Source organism: Ailuropoda melanoleuca, chromosome 12 (assembly GCF_002007445.2).
Source record: "Ailuropoda melanoleuca isolate Jingjing chromosome 12, ASM200744v2, whole genome shotgun sequence".
Lineage (NCBI taxonomy): Eukaryota > Metazoa > Chordata > Mammalia > Carnivora > Ursidae > Ailuropoda > Ailuropoda melanoleuca.
Window position 1 is genome coordinate 5,924,793 of NC_048229.1, and position 16,333 is coordinate 5,941,125.

General features: G+C 40.5%; 1 protein-coding gene across 4 annotated transcripts in view; it reads left to right on the plus strand.

Moving 5' to 3' along the window:
• The window catches only part of SBNO1 (strawberry notch homolog 1), a 56,368-nt gene extending 40,238 nt beyond the window's left edge, over positions 1 to 16,130 (plus strand). For 2 of the 4 annotated variants that reach the window (XM_002913096.4, XM_011226447.3), the window contains exons 25-32: positions 324 to 398; positions 1,110 to 1,256; positions 1,342 to 1,436; positions 1,531 to 1,623; positions 6,143 to 6,280; positions 6,898 to 6,974; positions 8,312 to 8,505; positions 9,688 to 16,130. In XM_002913096.4, coding sequence (XP_002913142.1) covers positions 324 to 398; positions 1,110 to 1,256; positions 1,342 to 1,436; positions 1,531 to 1,623; positions 6,143 to 6,280; positions 6,898 to 6,974; positions 8,312 to 8,505; positions 9,688 to 9,830 — 962 coding nt within the window. In that variant the 3' untranslated portion in view covers positions 9,831 to 16,130. The remainder of the gene's footprint in view (positions 1 to 323; positions 399 to 1,109; positions 1,257 to 1,341; positions 1,437 to 1,530; positions 1,624 to 6,142; positions 6,281 to 6,897; positions 6,975 to 8,311; positions 8,506 to 9,687) is intronic. The other 2 variants (XR_004629055.1, XR_004629057.1) reach the window with 2 other exon arrangements.
• The last annotated feature ends 203 nt before the right edge of the window (positions 16,131 to 16,333 follow it).

Genomic DNA, 16,333 nt, shown 5'->3' on the forward strand with positions numbered 1-16,333 from the left:
CTGTATAACCAAAGATGTCTAGAGCCAAAGACTGCTGCTAGAAAGATATTTTAATGAGATAATAGAGTGTGAAGTTTGAGTACTGTAGGATTTTAGAGGCCTAAAAGACCTTTGGGGACTGTGTGTTCCATTTAATTCAGCTAATAGGAACTATGAAAAATACTTTAGGCTGTGTTTTAATGCTAGAACTTGTGGTCTAGTTTGGGGCGCCTGGGTGGCTCAGTTGGTTAAGCATCTGCACAAAAGAATTTGATCAAATTTGATTAGTCGTGTAATAGCCCATTGAGTCATTTGGGTTATACGGTTTTTTAATTTTCCGGCAGATGTTCGACAAGGACTGATAGGTGTTGGCCTGATAAATGTAGAAGATCGTTCGGGAATTCTTACTCTAGATAAAGGTAAGAGTATACGTTGTGGATATAGACGTAAGACATAACTGTTGCTGTATCGTTACAGGCCATTTTCTTTATGCTTTTGTCAGCTTGAAGGGGAAGCTTCAGTTCTCAATCCCTCCTTCCTGAGTGCTCATAAAGCACTCTTGGTGGTTTTTGCCACTGTGGTTATTCAAAAGTGATTAAACGTTTATTTTGTCTGCAAAGCAGCAATTCTCAATTCAGGTTGCATATATGATCAGCTGTGAAGCTTTTAAAAAATACTGAAGCCAGTGCTGAGGCTTAGACATTGGTAATTTCCCATGGTTCTGAAGCTTCTAATTTTGCAGCCAAAGTTGAGCTTCACAGACTTACAGCACTTAGAACTTTTTACGAGTCAAGATTTCATGTTGGAGAACAAACATTCTCACGTGCTAAATTGTGTCTAGGCTTTCAGAAAGTGCAGTTTGACGATTCACACATTGAATAAGACAACCGTCTTTGGGGCACGTATGTGGTCGTGCTAATTGCTAGAGGTAGAAATGGTCAATCATAGCTCTGTTCTGGGAGCAGTGCAAGGTTATGGGTGTGAGGGAAGACCATGGAGGAGGAGGTGAGACTTGGTCTTGGCTTAGATGAGTAAATGTTTTTTGTGTTTTTTATTTTACTTCCAGGGGCAAGTGGGTTTTAATTGCCATTCAAGTGCATTAAATCTTTCATATAATCTTGTCCTTGCAGATTATAACAACATAGGAAAATTCTTAAATAGAATTTTGGGTATGGAAGTGCATCAGCAGAATGCGTTATTTCAGTATTTTGCAGACACACTTACAGCAGTTGTTCAAAATGCCAAAAAAAATGGAAGATACGATATGGGCATTTTAGGTAAGTAGAGAAATTTTGAAAATGTCCTGTGTGTTCCTAATAAAATGTTCTTTTTCCATTTATTTGTTGCTTTTTCTTGTTTAAGATCTTGGTTCTGGAGATGAAAAAGTGAGGAAAAGTGATGTTAAGAAGTTTTTGACTCCAGGATATTCCACCTCTGGTCATGTCGAGTTATACACTGTAAGTCTGGGAAACGTGCACGTGTAAGTGTAACCTCCTGTGATTGGCACTCACAGAAATGAGTGTCATTTAAATTGTATTACTTCTTTTACAGATTAGCGTGGAGAGGGGAATGTCTTGGGAGGAAGCCACCAAGATTTGGGCTGAGCTGACAGGACCAGATGATGGCTTTTACTTGTCATTGCAAGTAAGACTTGTCTTTTCGCCGTGTTAACTGTTCAGATATATAATGCGTTGTTGTTTGCAGCAGTGCAGTTACCTGTCCACTTTGTGCCGGTTTTCCAATTGTGTTTAGCTTTTCTCTTTTTTGATGATTTATCATTGTAACTGGTTGGTTTGTCCTTTTATAGACACTTTCATTTAATGTATTTTGAGGGGTGTTATTAGGTGCGAGTTTTGAATTATTACATATTCTTAGTCAATTGGACCCCTTTGTTTCATGGTGCAGTGACCTTCTGTAGACCTTCACAAAGGACTACATTCATATTTAGTTCTGTAGGCCTCTAATAAGCTTTATATCTGAAAGATTTACTTTTTAGTTATGAGTGTAAATAATTTCTTAGTATTTGTGGGTAGAGCTAAGGAGGAGGGAAGTGTAAATATGTATGTGTTTACACAGTCATACATTATACATGGAGACACATGCACGTCCACAAATGCATGCGTGCGTGTATATGATCATCCGTGCTCATGGTACAGTACCTTGAATTTTCCTGTTAAAGACTAGGGAGTTGTTGTTTTTTTTTTTTTTTTTTAAGATTTTATTTATTTATGTGACAGAGAGACAGCTAGCGAGAGAGGGAACACAGCAGGGGAGTGGGAGAGGAAGAAGCAGGCTCGCAGCGGAGGAGCCTGACGTGGGACTCGATCCCGGACGCCCTGAGCCGAAGGCAGATGCCCAACAACTGCGCTACCCAGGCGCCCCAAGACTAGGGAATTTTTATGTCACCTCTCTCTGATATTTATCTGTGTGCTCTTCTGCAGTAATAATCTTTATTCTCCCTGGCACACAGGATGATAAAAGATTACTGATACTATACCCCAATATTCCTGAATAATTCGGGGAAAAAAGCATAAGCTTTTTTGCTTTTGCTTCCCCCATTCTCCCATTTCATTAAAACATAGTTGTGCTATTTCTTCATTGTCAGCTTATGGCACTTCTATAGTATGCTTTTCTTTTAATACTTAATATTAGCTCTAAAGGTAATTAAATTTGATGCCCACCTCTCACTAGTCCTTAGGTTACTATCTCTAATCTTTTTGTTTGTAGACTATTCTGTAGTAGAGTCCTCAAGAAGGGTTTATTGGGAGCATTAATCCCTGAGGTTGTTTGTTTTTAGATTTATCTGTGTATTTGAGAGAGAGCACGGGAGTGCGTACCTGCCTGCACCCAAGCAGGGGGAGAGGGAGAGAGAATCTCAAGGAGACTCTACGCTGAGCAGGGAGCCTGACATGGGGCTCGATCCCAGGACCCTGAGATTATGACTTGAGCTGAGGACAGACGCTTAAATGACTAAGCCACCCAGGTGCCCCAGTGCTTCATTTTTGTGATTGAATAATGTTCCATTGTATTTATATACCATATTTTGTTTTTTATTTGCCAAATTTCTGGAGAGACCAACCGTAAATGAAGACCAGGTTCAAGATGTAACTGCATTGGGGCGCCTGGGTGGCACAGCGGTTAAGCGTCTGCCTTTGGCTCAGGGCGTGATCCCGGCATTATGGGTTCGAGCCCCACATCAGGCTCCTCTGCTATGAGCCTGCTTCTTCCTCTCCCACTCCCCCTGCTTGTGTTCCCTCTCTCGCTGGCTGTCTCTATCTCTGTCAAATAAATAAATAAAATCTTTAAAAAAAAAAAAAAAGATGTAACTGCATAAAAGAGACTGTATGTGGTGGTGCCAGAGGCAGTGTGAGACCATAGCTGTCTAGAGCAGGTGTCCCCAAACTTCTTCTGTGAAGGGTCAGGTAGTAAATTCTTTAGGTTTTGTAGGCTATGTGTAGTTTCTACTGATGATTCTTTTTTATTGATTTTTTTCTTCTCCCCTTCCTTCCTCCCTCCTTCTCTCCCTCCCTCCTTTTCTCCCTCTTTTCTTTCCTTCCTTCCTTGCTTCCACGTTCTTAAGTTTAGGAGCCTCAGGCCCATATTGGTCACAGTCCTGATTTTACTGGTCCCTGATTCAAAAGCAAAGCTCTCAAACTGAATCTGGCTCCTAATTAAGTTATTTTGTTTTCTGAAAATCTTATTGAGGGGCGCCTGGGTGGCTCAGTAGGTTGAGTCTCTCACTCTTGATTTCAACTCAGGTCATGATCGCAGGGTCGTGAGATTGAGTTCTGTCGGGCTTCGCTGTCAGTGCAGAGTCTGCTTGAGATTCTCTCCCCCTCTCTCTTTCTCTCTCTCTGCCCCTCCCCTGGCTGTTGAGTGCGCATGCTCTTTCTAAAATAAGTGAATAAAATCTTAAAAAAAAAAAAATCTTACTGAGATATTTCTAGATTCACGTGAGCTTATGAGAGGTGATACAGAGAAATTCCTTGTACACCAGTTTCAACAATGGTAACGTTTTACGAAACTAACATAATATCAAAACCAGCATTATATTACTATTACATAATTCACCAGATTTTATTCAGATTTCTCCCTTAGATGGGATTTTGATTGGTTCACATTAGGGTCTTGGTTATTGGTTTTTCATTCCAAATTATTGCCAAAATTTACACACTGCTAGATTTTGAGGAAAGTGCTGATCCTCATCTTCCTTTGCGTGAAAGGATGTAGTAATAGGTCCCTTGTTACTTCCTGCATGGCAGCAGATGACTGGATGTGAGGAGAGGCAGTCTTAGAAGGGGCGTCATTCCAGGAAGGTGCAGGTGTTTGTCTTTGAAACTCCGCAGAAATAAGCAGACATGATTTACAGTGTTTACCATGAGTTAACATTAGGAAAACTATTTCGGAATTATTTTTATTTCCACTACAGTGTGGTGGTTCATTTTGTAATTATAATGTCTGGGATCGAGCCCCACATCAGGCTCCTATGCTAAGAGCCTGCTTCTTCCTCTCCCACTCCCCCTGCTTGTTTTCCCTCCCTCGCTGGCTGTCTCTACCTCTGTCAAATAAATAAACAAAATCTTTAAAAAAAACAAAACACTGTCCTATAAGTGTAATAATTTTATTGAATGTTTCATATCAACTGATAAAACACGTAAAATGTAATTTTTATCTTAACCATTGTTTTACGTGCTTTGTAGTAATTATATAAATGTTTCACATCATCTGAACAAGTGAATGATAAAGAATCTTTAATATCCATGAAGAGAAAAGTAAAGTAGCTCAGTGAGCTATTTATTTTTTAGAGGAGCTGGCAAAGTATCTTTACTTTGAAACTTTTTTTTTTCCTTCAGTTTTCCTCCAGAGATTATTGCTTAGAAATTGTTCACCATTCTTAGGGGCGCCTGGGTGGCACAGCGGTTACGCGTCTGCCTTCGGCTCAGGGCGTGATCCCGGCGTTGTGGGATCGAGCCCCACGTCAGGCTCCTCCGCTATGAGCCTGCTTCTTCCTCTCCCACTCCCCCTGCTTGTGTTCCCTCTCTCGCTGGCTGTCTCTATCTCTGTCAAATGAATAAAAAAAAAAAATCTTTAAAAAAAAAAAAAAGAAATTGTTCACCATTCTTAGAGACAATGTTAATTTTCTAATCTTTATTTTCCTTTAGTTTAATGGGCCTTTTAATAACTCCTTCCTCTTAGCATTTCTACCATAACTCCAACTTTTTTAAAAAATTAAAAATGTATGTAAGTTCCATCATTCGTGTGATGCATCCATTTCTTCCACTTCTACATACATATTTATGTATTATTTGCTCCACATTTTGGCTTTTTCCGGTCATAGCTTTACTGTTTACAGATCATGTGACATCTCACTTCACTCTTAATGGCAACCATAGGGTGAGCGAGCCCTGATGGATTAGTAGATGAATGGAGGGAACCATGGGTGATCAAAATCGTTGTCTTCGATGTTGTGTTTCATTGTAACTTCAAGGAGAGGAATATTTTTTTTTAATTTTCTTTTTTCTTTTTTCTTTTTTCCTTTTTTTTTTAAGATTTTATTTTGTCACAGAATTGCACGAGCAGGGGGAGTGGCAGGTAGAGGGAGAAGCAGGCTCCCAGGTGAGCAGGGAGCCCAGTATAGTACTTGATCCTAAGACCCTGGGATTATAACCTTAGCCAAAGGCGGATGCTTCACCAACTGAGCCACCCAGGCGTCCCGAGAGGAACATTTTTAATAATGTTTTATTATGAAAAATTTTAAACATAGAGTAGAGGTAAAAGGATTTTCCTGTGAAGACCTTGCCCCACTACCTAGACTCCTCCCACATGGGTGTCTGAGGCAAGAACATGGACTAAAACAAGCAAAATTTTCTCCACTGGACATTTGTGCTTTAAAGCTTCAAAACAGTCTTCTAAGGAGTATCTTGGCCTCAACATACGTGTTCAGCATACCTCAGAATTAGGCTACAAGAACTTTCATTTGGGTGGGGCCTTGTGAAACTCAGGGAGATGAGCAGCTGCCATCCTTCTCCACAGTTAGATTCGTGTGCTTACTCGGCATTACAGTCTTTCAAAGGATTGCATTGGCTAATATGATGGTACAAACAAGTTTATCTTAAAGTGTGCAGCACAAATCTTTATACTTTTTCACTTTTTTTTTTAATAGATAAGGAACAACAAGAAAACTGCCATCTTAGTTAAAGAAGTGAACCCTAAAAAGAAGCTTTTCTTAGTTTATAGACCAAATACTGGGAAACAGCTCAAATTAGAAATTTATGCTGATCTAAAAAAGAAATATAAGAAGGTATTTTTTCATTTGTATATTATACTATTTATGAGTACCTGTTTTTATAATATATTGAAACTATGTTTAGGAGAGCTCTGTGTCTATTTTAAAGTTAGTTTGTCAATTTTTTCTATTTGATTACTGGAAAATTACTTTCAGAAAACATGTTGTCAAGTGTTGTTACATTAACACCCCAGTCTTAATGTTATCAACCATTAAGAAAATTGTAAGATGATTATTTAAAACAGCTTAGGTTGTCAGAAAAGGAAGCTTCCAGTGCTAACTATAGAAATTAGAACTGCCATATTTATATTTTGCAGTGATTTGTAGAAAAACAGTGAATGACTCTGCTTTTTTCTAACATTACTATTAATTTTTAGTATTGCCTTATATTACAATTCTTCCTAGCCGGTTTTACTTGTAAACAATTATAATTAAACTAGCTATTTGACACATTTATTACGTAGGAAGTGCCTAATGGCAGGACTTTATGAATGGCATTCAAATGCAGCCAATAGCGAGGGCCAGATTGTCCGTATCGAGATTATTATAAGTTGGCTTCAGAGACCATAAGAAGGCAGCCAGTTTGTTTAAAACAGTACTGTTTCAATAGAATTTTTGTCTTATTTTCACAGGTAGTCTCAGATGATGCCCTGATCCACTGGTTAGATCAGTATAATTCATCTGCAGATACTTGTACTCACGCTTATTGGTTAGTATTTTCATGTTTCTCACCATATTTTCCAAATGTAATCGAGATTTAATTAAAAAACACCTTCGCTTTTCAGCTGTCTGTCTCTCTCAGTCCACAGATTACTGTTAGGTATCGTTCCTTTTATCAGAAATACTGCATGTCTGTGGACCACACACTCTCTGGGTGTCCCCTACTTCTGACCAACTGTTGTCTGGCAGTGTGGACTTCACTGTCATTAAGACTGACTTTTTATCTCTTCTTCCTTCCCTTCCTTTATTTTTTTCCTTTCTTTTTTAAGAAAAGCTTTACTGGTGTCCCAAATCAGTTTCATTTTTAAGGCTAGGGAACTTGTAGGAAACTAAGTTGCTGACAGCACCAGAAAATGGGTTGTCGAGCCTGGGAACTGATCTGCTGTGCTACTAGGTTGGCTGGAGGGGTGTTCCTTCAAGTCACTGTGTAATAAATACCTCTTAATAGTGTTCATTTCAGGGCCTTGTGTGGTGCAGATCATAGATCTCACTGTTTTCTTACCATTAAATAGTCAGTAGGGTATCCAGTCCACTTTATGAGAAGGAATATATAGGATACAGATGAATTTTAGCTAGGTGGTTTTTTAGACACATATAGGTAGATAAATTTGATATAAGCAGTGTTTTGTTTTCATTTTGAGAGCAAATCAGTAAATTAGGAAAAGCTTTCAAGATAAAATATTTTTAAAGTTAACTTACAAAAGTCCTCTCCAAAACATTTGTTTTGAGTATGAGCAAGAAAGTTGCCCAATACTATGTGTTCTCTTCATTTATTATTCCAAAGATAATTTTATTGATGAATTGTGTAAATAATTTTAACCATTAACCTTATGTCTTTCTTTTTTTACAGTTTTTAAAATATTTACTGGTTTCATTATTTTGGTTTGCTGAGGCTTTTCCCAGTTACATGATTTAGAATATATTGGTTGTTTAACACTTTTTAGAGGTAACTAGCAGAATTATTTGATTAACTAGCATCAACATAGTAAATTAATGAATGTTAAAATCACAGATCTTTTAAATGGATATTAAAACCAGTAACTCAACCGTTTTACAGGGAGTCAGTCCCCAGAAATTTTATTTTCTAAAATAAATCTTAGAAATTTAAAAAATCGGCAATGATACCTTAAATTGGAAAGGATAATCCAATATATCAAAAGATGTAATCTAAGAAACTGTCAGTAAAGAAAGGCAAATCGTGCCAGGACATTTTCCACTTGAAACATAGGTAGACTTTGTGAGCGTTTTGTGTGTGTGTGTGTATGTATGTATGTATGTATGTGTATATATATAAATACATACATGTTTTTCTCCCATCTATCCTAGGCGTGGCAACTGCAAAAAAGCCAGCTTGGGATTAGTTTGTGAAATAGGTCTTCGTTGCCGCACATATTACGTATTATGTGGCTCCGTTCTGAGTGTCTGGACAAAAGTTGAGGGTGTTCTAGCATCCGTCAGTGGCACAAATGTGAAGATGCAGATAGTTCGGCTAAGAACAGAGGATGGACAACGGATTGTAGGTGAGTCTAATTTTGAGGGTTGAGCTGTTGGAAAAAATCAGATCCTGTTTTTTTTATTTTGATTCTTGTATTTTAAAATCTCAGTATCTATTCCAGTAGGGGAATAGAGCTTGATTTATATGTTCTTAAAAGGTCGAATGGAAGTTAAGCCTTTGAATGGGCATTGTTGATTCTGGCTGAAGTTATGATGTGGTCATTTATTTTATGCTGCTCTCAGCTGTTCCTGCTCCCCTTCCTCACTGTTGCTGTCTGTGCAGCCTCCCTGGTGTAAAGACTAAGCCCAGCCTCTTGCCGAGGAGTCCCTGAAGTCTGCTGTTTTACAGTCACTGAGCCAAGCCGAGACTGAAACTAAAGTTAGCGTGCACAGAGGCCGGCCTGGAGTTGTGCAGAGAGCATGGGCAGAGCAGGCCACCTGCGCCCACCATTCACTCACTGACAGGCTTCACAGGGAGTTTTCCGTGCTGTTTCACATTTGTTTCGTTTGCCACGACCTTCCTTTTTTATCATGGGTTGCAGATTGGCAGTCTGTGGACCAGAGTCAGTCCGTGAACATTATTTGACCCTCAAGTATTTTTGGTTGTTGCAAGTTTGCATTTGAATTAGTTGCCAACATTTAAAAGTCAAAAGCCTGGTTTTTTGTTTTCTCAAAAGGTGTGCGTGCACACACATATGTACACGCACCAGCTTATGTGAAACATGGAGCCCCTGTTCCCACATGAGAGGAGTTCAAGTTCCTTTACCCAGGACATACACTTTCCATAGTTTGCTAACGTCTGTACTGTGCCCAGTTGGAAATACCTGCTTCAGTCAGCATTGGAATTTGCAACCACTACCCTGTAGTCTTTTTGGTACATGAGTACTTGCCAAAGCAGGTTGTGTTTATGTGCATTTGTGGGGCTGCAAAGGTAGTGGACGGAGAGATACTATACTTGACCTTCTGTACCACCACCAAGAAGATGGTGTTGCAGCAGACGTGCATATGCTTAGATATTTGTGGGTAACGTTGGCGAGGAATTGGGTTACTTCTGAAGGGGCCATTTCACTTATTAGGTATTTATTTAGTTTTTGCATGGCGTCTTCTTCGTTACACTTAATACTATGCTTCATTTGGAATGTGCTGTGAAGCTGTAAAATACAGCTCTCCTGGATGCAGCCTTCATCAGTTCTTGTTTCTAATTGCAGGTTTGATCATTCCTGCAAATTGTGTGTCTCCTCTTGTAAATCTCCTGTCAACTTCAGACCAGTCTCAACAGCTTGCGGTCCAACAGAAACAGCTCTGGCAGCAGCGTCACCCGCAGAGCATCGCCAACTTGAGCAACGCATAAGAACAGACAGGTTTCGACATGGATGTATCTGAAATGCTGTTGAAGCATATCATTTGCATAAAAATCAGGGACAGTTTCCAAAGAATTATAATTTTTTTTCAGTTGTGCTCTCTCTAGTTAATTTTTTTGGGAATAAGGACAAACCTGGAATAGATAGCAAAACTGAAAATCAGCAGTGCCGATGGTGGTACATATGTCTTTCCTTTGCTTTTCCCATGGTACTTCCCATATGCTTTTACTTTGGGTGAGCAGAGGGATATGTGCGCGTGCGTGTGTGTCTGTTTGTGAGTTTGTTAAAGGCTACAAACCACAATTGGTTTAAAAATGCTTGGAACTTCCCAAACTGGCTTTACTTTTATGTTATACAGTGCTCAGGGTTAACGCAGTACATCCATGCAATTGCTGTGGGAGTTATCCCCAGATGCATGTGTTTGAGTCTATAAATATAGAAAATATATATTGGTTTCTTTTTCCAACGTATTAAACAATAGGTTTATTAAAGCATGAAATGAAAGGTTGCATATCATGCATTCAGGTTCTTTTCTAGTTTTTGTTCTGACAGTGCATGTCTTTGAAAGCATGCGTAAACAAGATTAAAACAAGTCAAGTAACGGAGAGAAACATTTGTAGATGTACAGCATTGGTTATTGCATTTTTATAGTGTTTATACCTGGGTATTGCTTCTCACCCTGCAAATCCCACCCCCAGCCCCATTCTCCCTGCCCCAGGTTTCTTGTCAAGGTAATGAGTATATACATTTTTTTGTGGTAAAACTCTTAAAAAGTTAATTTTAATGTATTAATAGTATTCCTAATGTGTGCTGCAAAAATGGCTACAAGCCTGCTTTTCTTAAAATTACATTTTCCTTAACTTAAAGATAGTTTTAGAAAGAAGTACAAATTGGCTTCCATCTTGCAAACAATCTTTTTTTTACTTCATTATCTTAATTTGTCACTCATAAAAAAGGAAACCGTACTTGAGCTGTAAACTAGACAATGAGGAGACACTTGAGGCTTCTGCTGTATGTTTATTTCTTGTTGTTATTGTTGTTACCCAGTAACTTGAATATTGTTTAATGTGTTGTAAGACATTGTAGAGTTTATCTCAAGCTGTTAAAAATGGTAATGTACAAATGTGAATAGACACTTATCTATAATATGGGTAAGTTTTGTTTCGCCTATAATAGATGTTTATAAAAACAAGTGAGGGGACAATTGTTTTTTTTTGTTTCCTTTTGTTCCCCCCCCCCTTTTTTTGCTTGCACAGGTTGCACTATTGAAAAATTGAGATTGTATAAACCTGGTCAAAAGCTACAAGATACCACAGTCTTGTAGATGTCAAATAAAAAGTTATGATACTAACCAGAAGTGGACTCGTGTTTAGGCCCTCACCACGTTCAGAAGCAGTCTGTGACGGGGGTTCTGCAGAACTTGTGTATGGCTCCGCATTCCAGGTAGCCTCCTTTTGGGCTTCAGATGGGCTAACCCTCAAAATTGAGATGGTGTCGAGGAAGGGGTGAAATGATAGTACTTTTGACAGGTGCTCAAGTTGAATTGTTGTCTTTTGTTACTTTGTCAACTTCTAGCAGAATCAGGTGGGGTGTGTGTTCAGTGATGGAAAGCTAGGGCTTTCATCTTCCTGTGTTTCTTTAAGCCTGAGTTTGCCTTAAGTTTCATTTGGATTTATTTATTCTTAATACCTAGAAGAACACATTGACAGTAATTTCTGTTCTTTGGCATGTTTTGCCAAGTGGATGCAACTTTTATCCTCAGTCTAGGCTTTCTATCTCAGGCAGTGATCCATCCGAATATCAACCAGTGTTCCTCGTTAGGGCCACGAGACCCAGCTGGCAGCCAAGAGCAGATTGTCCCACCTGCAGCAAAACTTCTCCGTTCCTCTCTTTTTAAACCAGTATCCTGCTCAGCGTTCATCAACACGCCAAAGTGAAATAGAGTTGGGGAAGGGAACCCAAACACACCTGCTCTCCTCAGTGAGACAAAATGGCAGGGTTAGGGAAGACAGATTCTCATAGGCTCTTGGCCCAACTTGCTCTTGTGTGGGGGGGTATCTTTTTTGCAGTGTGTGACTATTTCCAAGCAGCATCAGTGAAGGATTCTGTAGCATGCAGTTAGTGGACCCCCACAATTCCTGATATGTTTTCTCTTTGAACAGCTCGCTTGATGCAAACGGCATATGTATGTTCTGTTCTTTGAGGAGCAGCTTTGTTTTGCTTTTTAAAAATAAGGTCCAGCAATAAGGCCTCCGAAGTCTCCAAGGAGACCTCAAAAAGGCGACCAGTGTAAATAGAGGGGGACCTGAGGTGCCATATGCCCCTGCCCATCTTGCCCAGCATGGTGTGGGGTGTGTTGAGCGCCAGGAGTCTGCTGCTCATCCCCCTCCCTGGAAGCTGAACACGGGACCTTCACACTGTGTGCTTACCAAAAGTCAGCAGGTTCAGGTTGGCCAGCATGGGAAAACCCAGCATTCCAGGTCCTCCTCTGTCAAAAAAATCAAGTCTTAACAACAGCTAACTTTTGTAAATCAGGTCCATGTATTTCAGGATCTGAATGCCACGTCTGACCCCGGGCCTTGTTGAACCCGGTGCCAGTCCATTTGTCCCCTGCAATGCCTTTCCTCCCTTTTTAGCAATATGGCTCTGAGCACAAAGATTTGATTGTAAATCATGTTCGTGTTTTCAGAGTTTACAGTGTCAGTTGTGCTGAAAACCACTTCCTGAGGCCAGAGCTGCTCAGATGGTATCTTGGAGGGAATTCGTGTTCCCCGAGTTTAGCAATCTCCACACCACAAGGTCTCTGTCTGCAGTTCAGTGGGATTATCCAGATAGGCATCAGTGATGTGAGTTCCTCAAAGTATTAACGAAGTATTTCTTTAAATACAACTTGATCAGAAAGTAACTATCTTAAGCAGTTTTCCCTTTTTGCTGCTATATTGCAGATAGACTCTTCAGTATCTTTTTTTTGCATCTGTGTATAAGCAAGAACTTGCATCCAAAGCAATGTACTAGCGTGCATTTGTGTACATATATTTATTCCTGTCCACTTCAGAATTAGCACTTCCGAAAATTTTTTGACCTGCATCAGGAACCCTTTCCATTTTAGTATGCTTCATTTGTAAAGGTAAAAGTTCTAGATTACCAAGTTCCAGGGACTGTAACATCTTAGAGGCACAGTTTTGTGTCTGCAGCCCCTGGGGCATTCATTTGGTAGCCTCCATGTGATGCTGTTAGAACTCCTAACAGGCACGACCAGAAAGGGCACCAGGATGGCATTTATAATTGTATAATGGGAGCCTTTCCCCCCACCCCTCTCCTCTGCTTCCCAGTTGAGCATGAAGGCAAAAAGCAGTAGATTACAAATGAATGGTGCATCTCAGTTTATGAGAGTAGGAGCAGAGGAAAAGTATTTTCCCTTTTGGTCCTTTTCTTGATAAAATACTAAGAGAGGAAGGTCCCTGTCTACAATCTCTTTCTTTAAAAATGTACATGAGTGATATTTGGTAGTTTCTAAGAGTGGTGCCACATAAGAGTCACTGTTAGGTTGAGATCCAGTTAGCCAGACGTTGGGTTAGTTCAGGCATCCCAATGGCAAAGGCAACCACTGTGATGATGGGCATTTGTTGACTGCCCCTCCTGTGTCTGGGGTCCCCCTGGCTAACCACATACCCACACACAGGGCTGTGCATGCTTCGCTGCTGGAGTGTGGCAGGCAGTCCACGTCGTGGCTATAGCTGCGAGCAGAAACCATTTGTGAGAATTCCTCAAGGGATGCCAGTTATCGAATACAAATGCAGTGTCTTTTAAGGGCATGTAAGTGAAGGAAACACATCTAGGTACCTGCAACTCAAGCTAGCTGGTAGTTTTTTTCTGAGTACTTGAGGTGAAATCCAGAACCCATCTTCCGATTTTATGCTGTACTTATATATATGTATATAAACGTGTTTATTTAGAAACGTTGAGTTCTTTTGAATTCTGACTGTAAATATTTCTTGTAAATTGGGACCCCATCCACTTGTTTTTCCCTTTCCGTCGTCCCTTCAATCCTATTTATTCTTTCTTGACTTCCCATATGGGGCATCTTAATAATTTTTTTATATAAAAATATGAAAAACTTCTTAGTTGAATTTGTTCATATATTTTAGAATTCAGTTTTGCATCTTTGCTATAGAATTCCTATGTCTATTTTGTGTTAATATTTTTCAACATGCCTGATTGTGTTTGCATTTTTATTACAAATTTTTACTGTGTGCAATGCATTGTATTGGGGGGAATGTACTTGAGTGCAATTTCTGATACTGTCATTATATGACTAGTTATGCTCATTTATGTTGCTCTTTGGAAGCTATAGTGAGCCTGATGTTTTCACATAAACAGATTTCTTCCCAAGACTTCCTTTAAGCTCCTCTAACTTCTTCAGTGCATTTGGGATCCATTGTAGCTCTTCGGTAACCCGACTTGCTCCTGCCCTTGTACCAAAGCCTTCATCTGTGTGGCTTTCCAGCTGAGTAGAAAATCTTGCAGGTCTGAACTGTAATTGATGGCCTGCTGCTGCTGCAGAGTTTCTGTGTTTTTTAAAGAAGGCAGGCCTATACTGTTAATCTGCAAATAATAAATCAGAAATTTACTTTGCAGTGAGCACAGGTAATCTGCTTCTGCTCTCACCTGTTATGGATATTAATAGCAGATGGGGAGACTGGCCTGGTATGTGTGGGTCTCCATAAAGAATGTACTTGAAGGAACAGTTGTGCTCCAGAGAGAGCAGCACAACTACTGTGGAGGCCTCCACGAGCCTTCAGCTCATGGGTTCTGTGCTGAGGGTAGAACAGGCAGTTAACTGTGGGTGGCCTGGCCAGCAGGCTCCCCGAGCCGCTCTCCCTGCCAGTGTACTCCTGGTGAGTTGCCCTTAACTGGATGGAGCAGCTACAGACCTCGTTGCTGAGCTGGATTAAGGCATTCTTGATGATGAGTGTTGCCAGTAGGGAAGACCCAGGAGTGGTTCATGAAAATGGTGTAATAATCAGCCGTGAGGCAAACAAACATTGGGTTTTTTACTTAAAGCTTTTGCACCTTGAAGAAGATGTTCCTCCATGACTTTTAGGAAGGGTTGCAGTGAGCATTTCTTGGGCCTCTCACTCTCATATGTGTTTCACTTACCTATTGAACTTGCTAGACTTGTTGAAAATTTACAAGTTGTCTGCACGTAGATAAGCCTTGGGAACTTAAGTATCTTAAATTAGGGCCTGCCAGAGAGATGTGCTCTGGTGGGAATCCTGGCTCAGACCCACCCTGCCCTCTCCCTGCTTCTGGCGCCCGAGGAGTGGTGAGCAGGGCAGTGTGCACCTGCTGTCTCGGGCGCCCTTCAGTGTGGGCCCAGCAAGGGACGCAGCCTGGCCAGGTCGGTTCTTCCTGCTTCTGGAAGTTCAGGCCTCCTCCAGGTTGAAAGTCAATCCGTAGGCCCCTTAGTGAGAACACCCCATTCTCCCACCTCCCCGCCCCTAGGGCCTGTCTTGCTATGACCGTATCTGTGGCACTGAAGAGGATAAAGAAGCTTGAGCCGCCTTTCTGACTTCCACGTTAGGAGCAGAGAGCTTGTTTCTCCGTAGCACATTGTGGTCTCACCGCCATTAGAGAAAAAAACCATCCTGTTCACGGTTTGTACTGAATTTGCAAACTACTGATACTGTTTTTCACTAACCACTTGTATCTACCATCAGCCGTGAGAGTTGGAAGAGGTACGCCGTATCTCTGCAATAAAACTCGCGCCAGGTCCTACCTCTGCTGAGCAAAGGATGCTTTTATACGGAGGCGTAGATCTTCCTCCTTTTCTGACCTGCCTTGGTGCATCTTGAGACGACGCGCGATGGAATCCAAAGACAGTTGGAAACGAAGGTGGATGTAAACTCTTGGTTGTTTTTATTTGGTTCTCTTTTTTTAAAATCTCCCTTTTTATATTGCTCCTCTGTCTCGAATGTCCGTTAGTGTATGAAGGGTACGCACTGTTCTGATGACTCTGCACCGCTTCATTCAGCCTCCGCGGTTAATCCAGTACCAAGTGTCCGGAAGCAATTGTTCCAGCCACTTTGATATGTAACTTTAAAAATTGGGTCTCATGCAATAAACATGTGTTGGCTGCACTTAGCGAGGTTTACCCTTGCAAGTAAAAAATGATCAACCATGAAGCATAACAAACTCTGTATTTAGTTGTTTGTTGTCGTGTTTTTTGTTTTGTTTTCTTTCTTCTTTTTTTTTTTGTAAGATTCTTAAATAAATTAAACTGGCTAATATGTTTTTTTCTCTGTCTGTGTTTTCTTTCTCTGGGTTCTGAGTTCCCCTTGGAGCTGTATCCAGGCCACCATTCTCGCCTAGAGAGCTTTCCTTTTGGGGGCTTGTACTTTCTTAATGTGGATATTCTGTTTAGAATGGATTATAGAAGACTTCTCACAGTGTGGCTAGGATGGAACCGAGCAGTCTTCAGAGCAGAAAATGC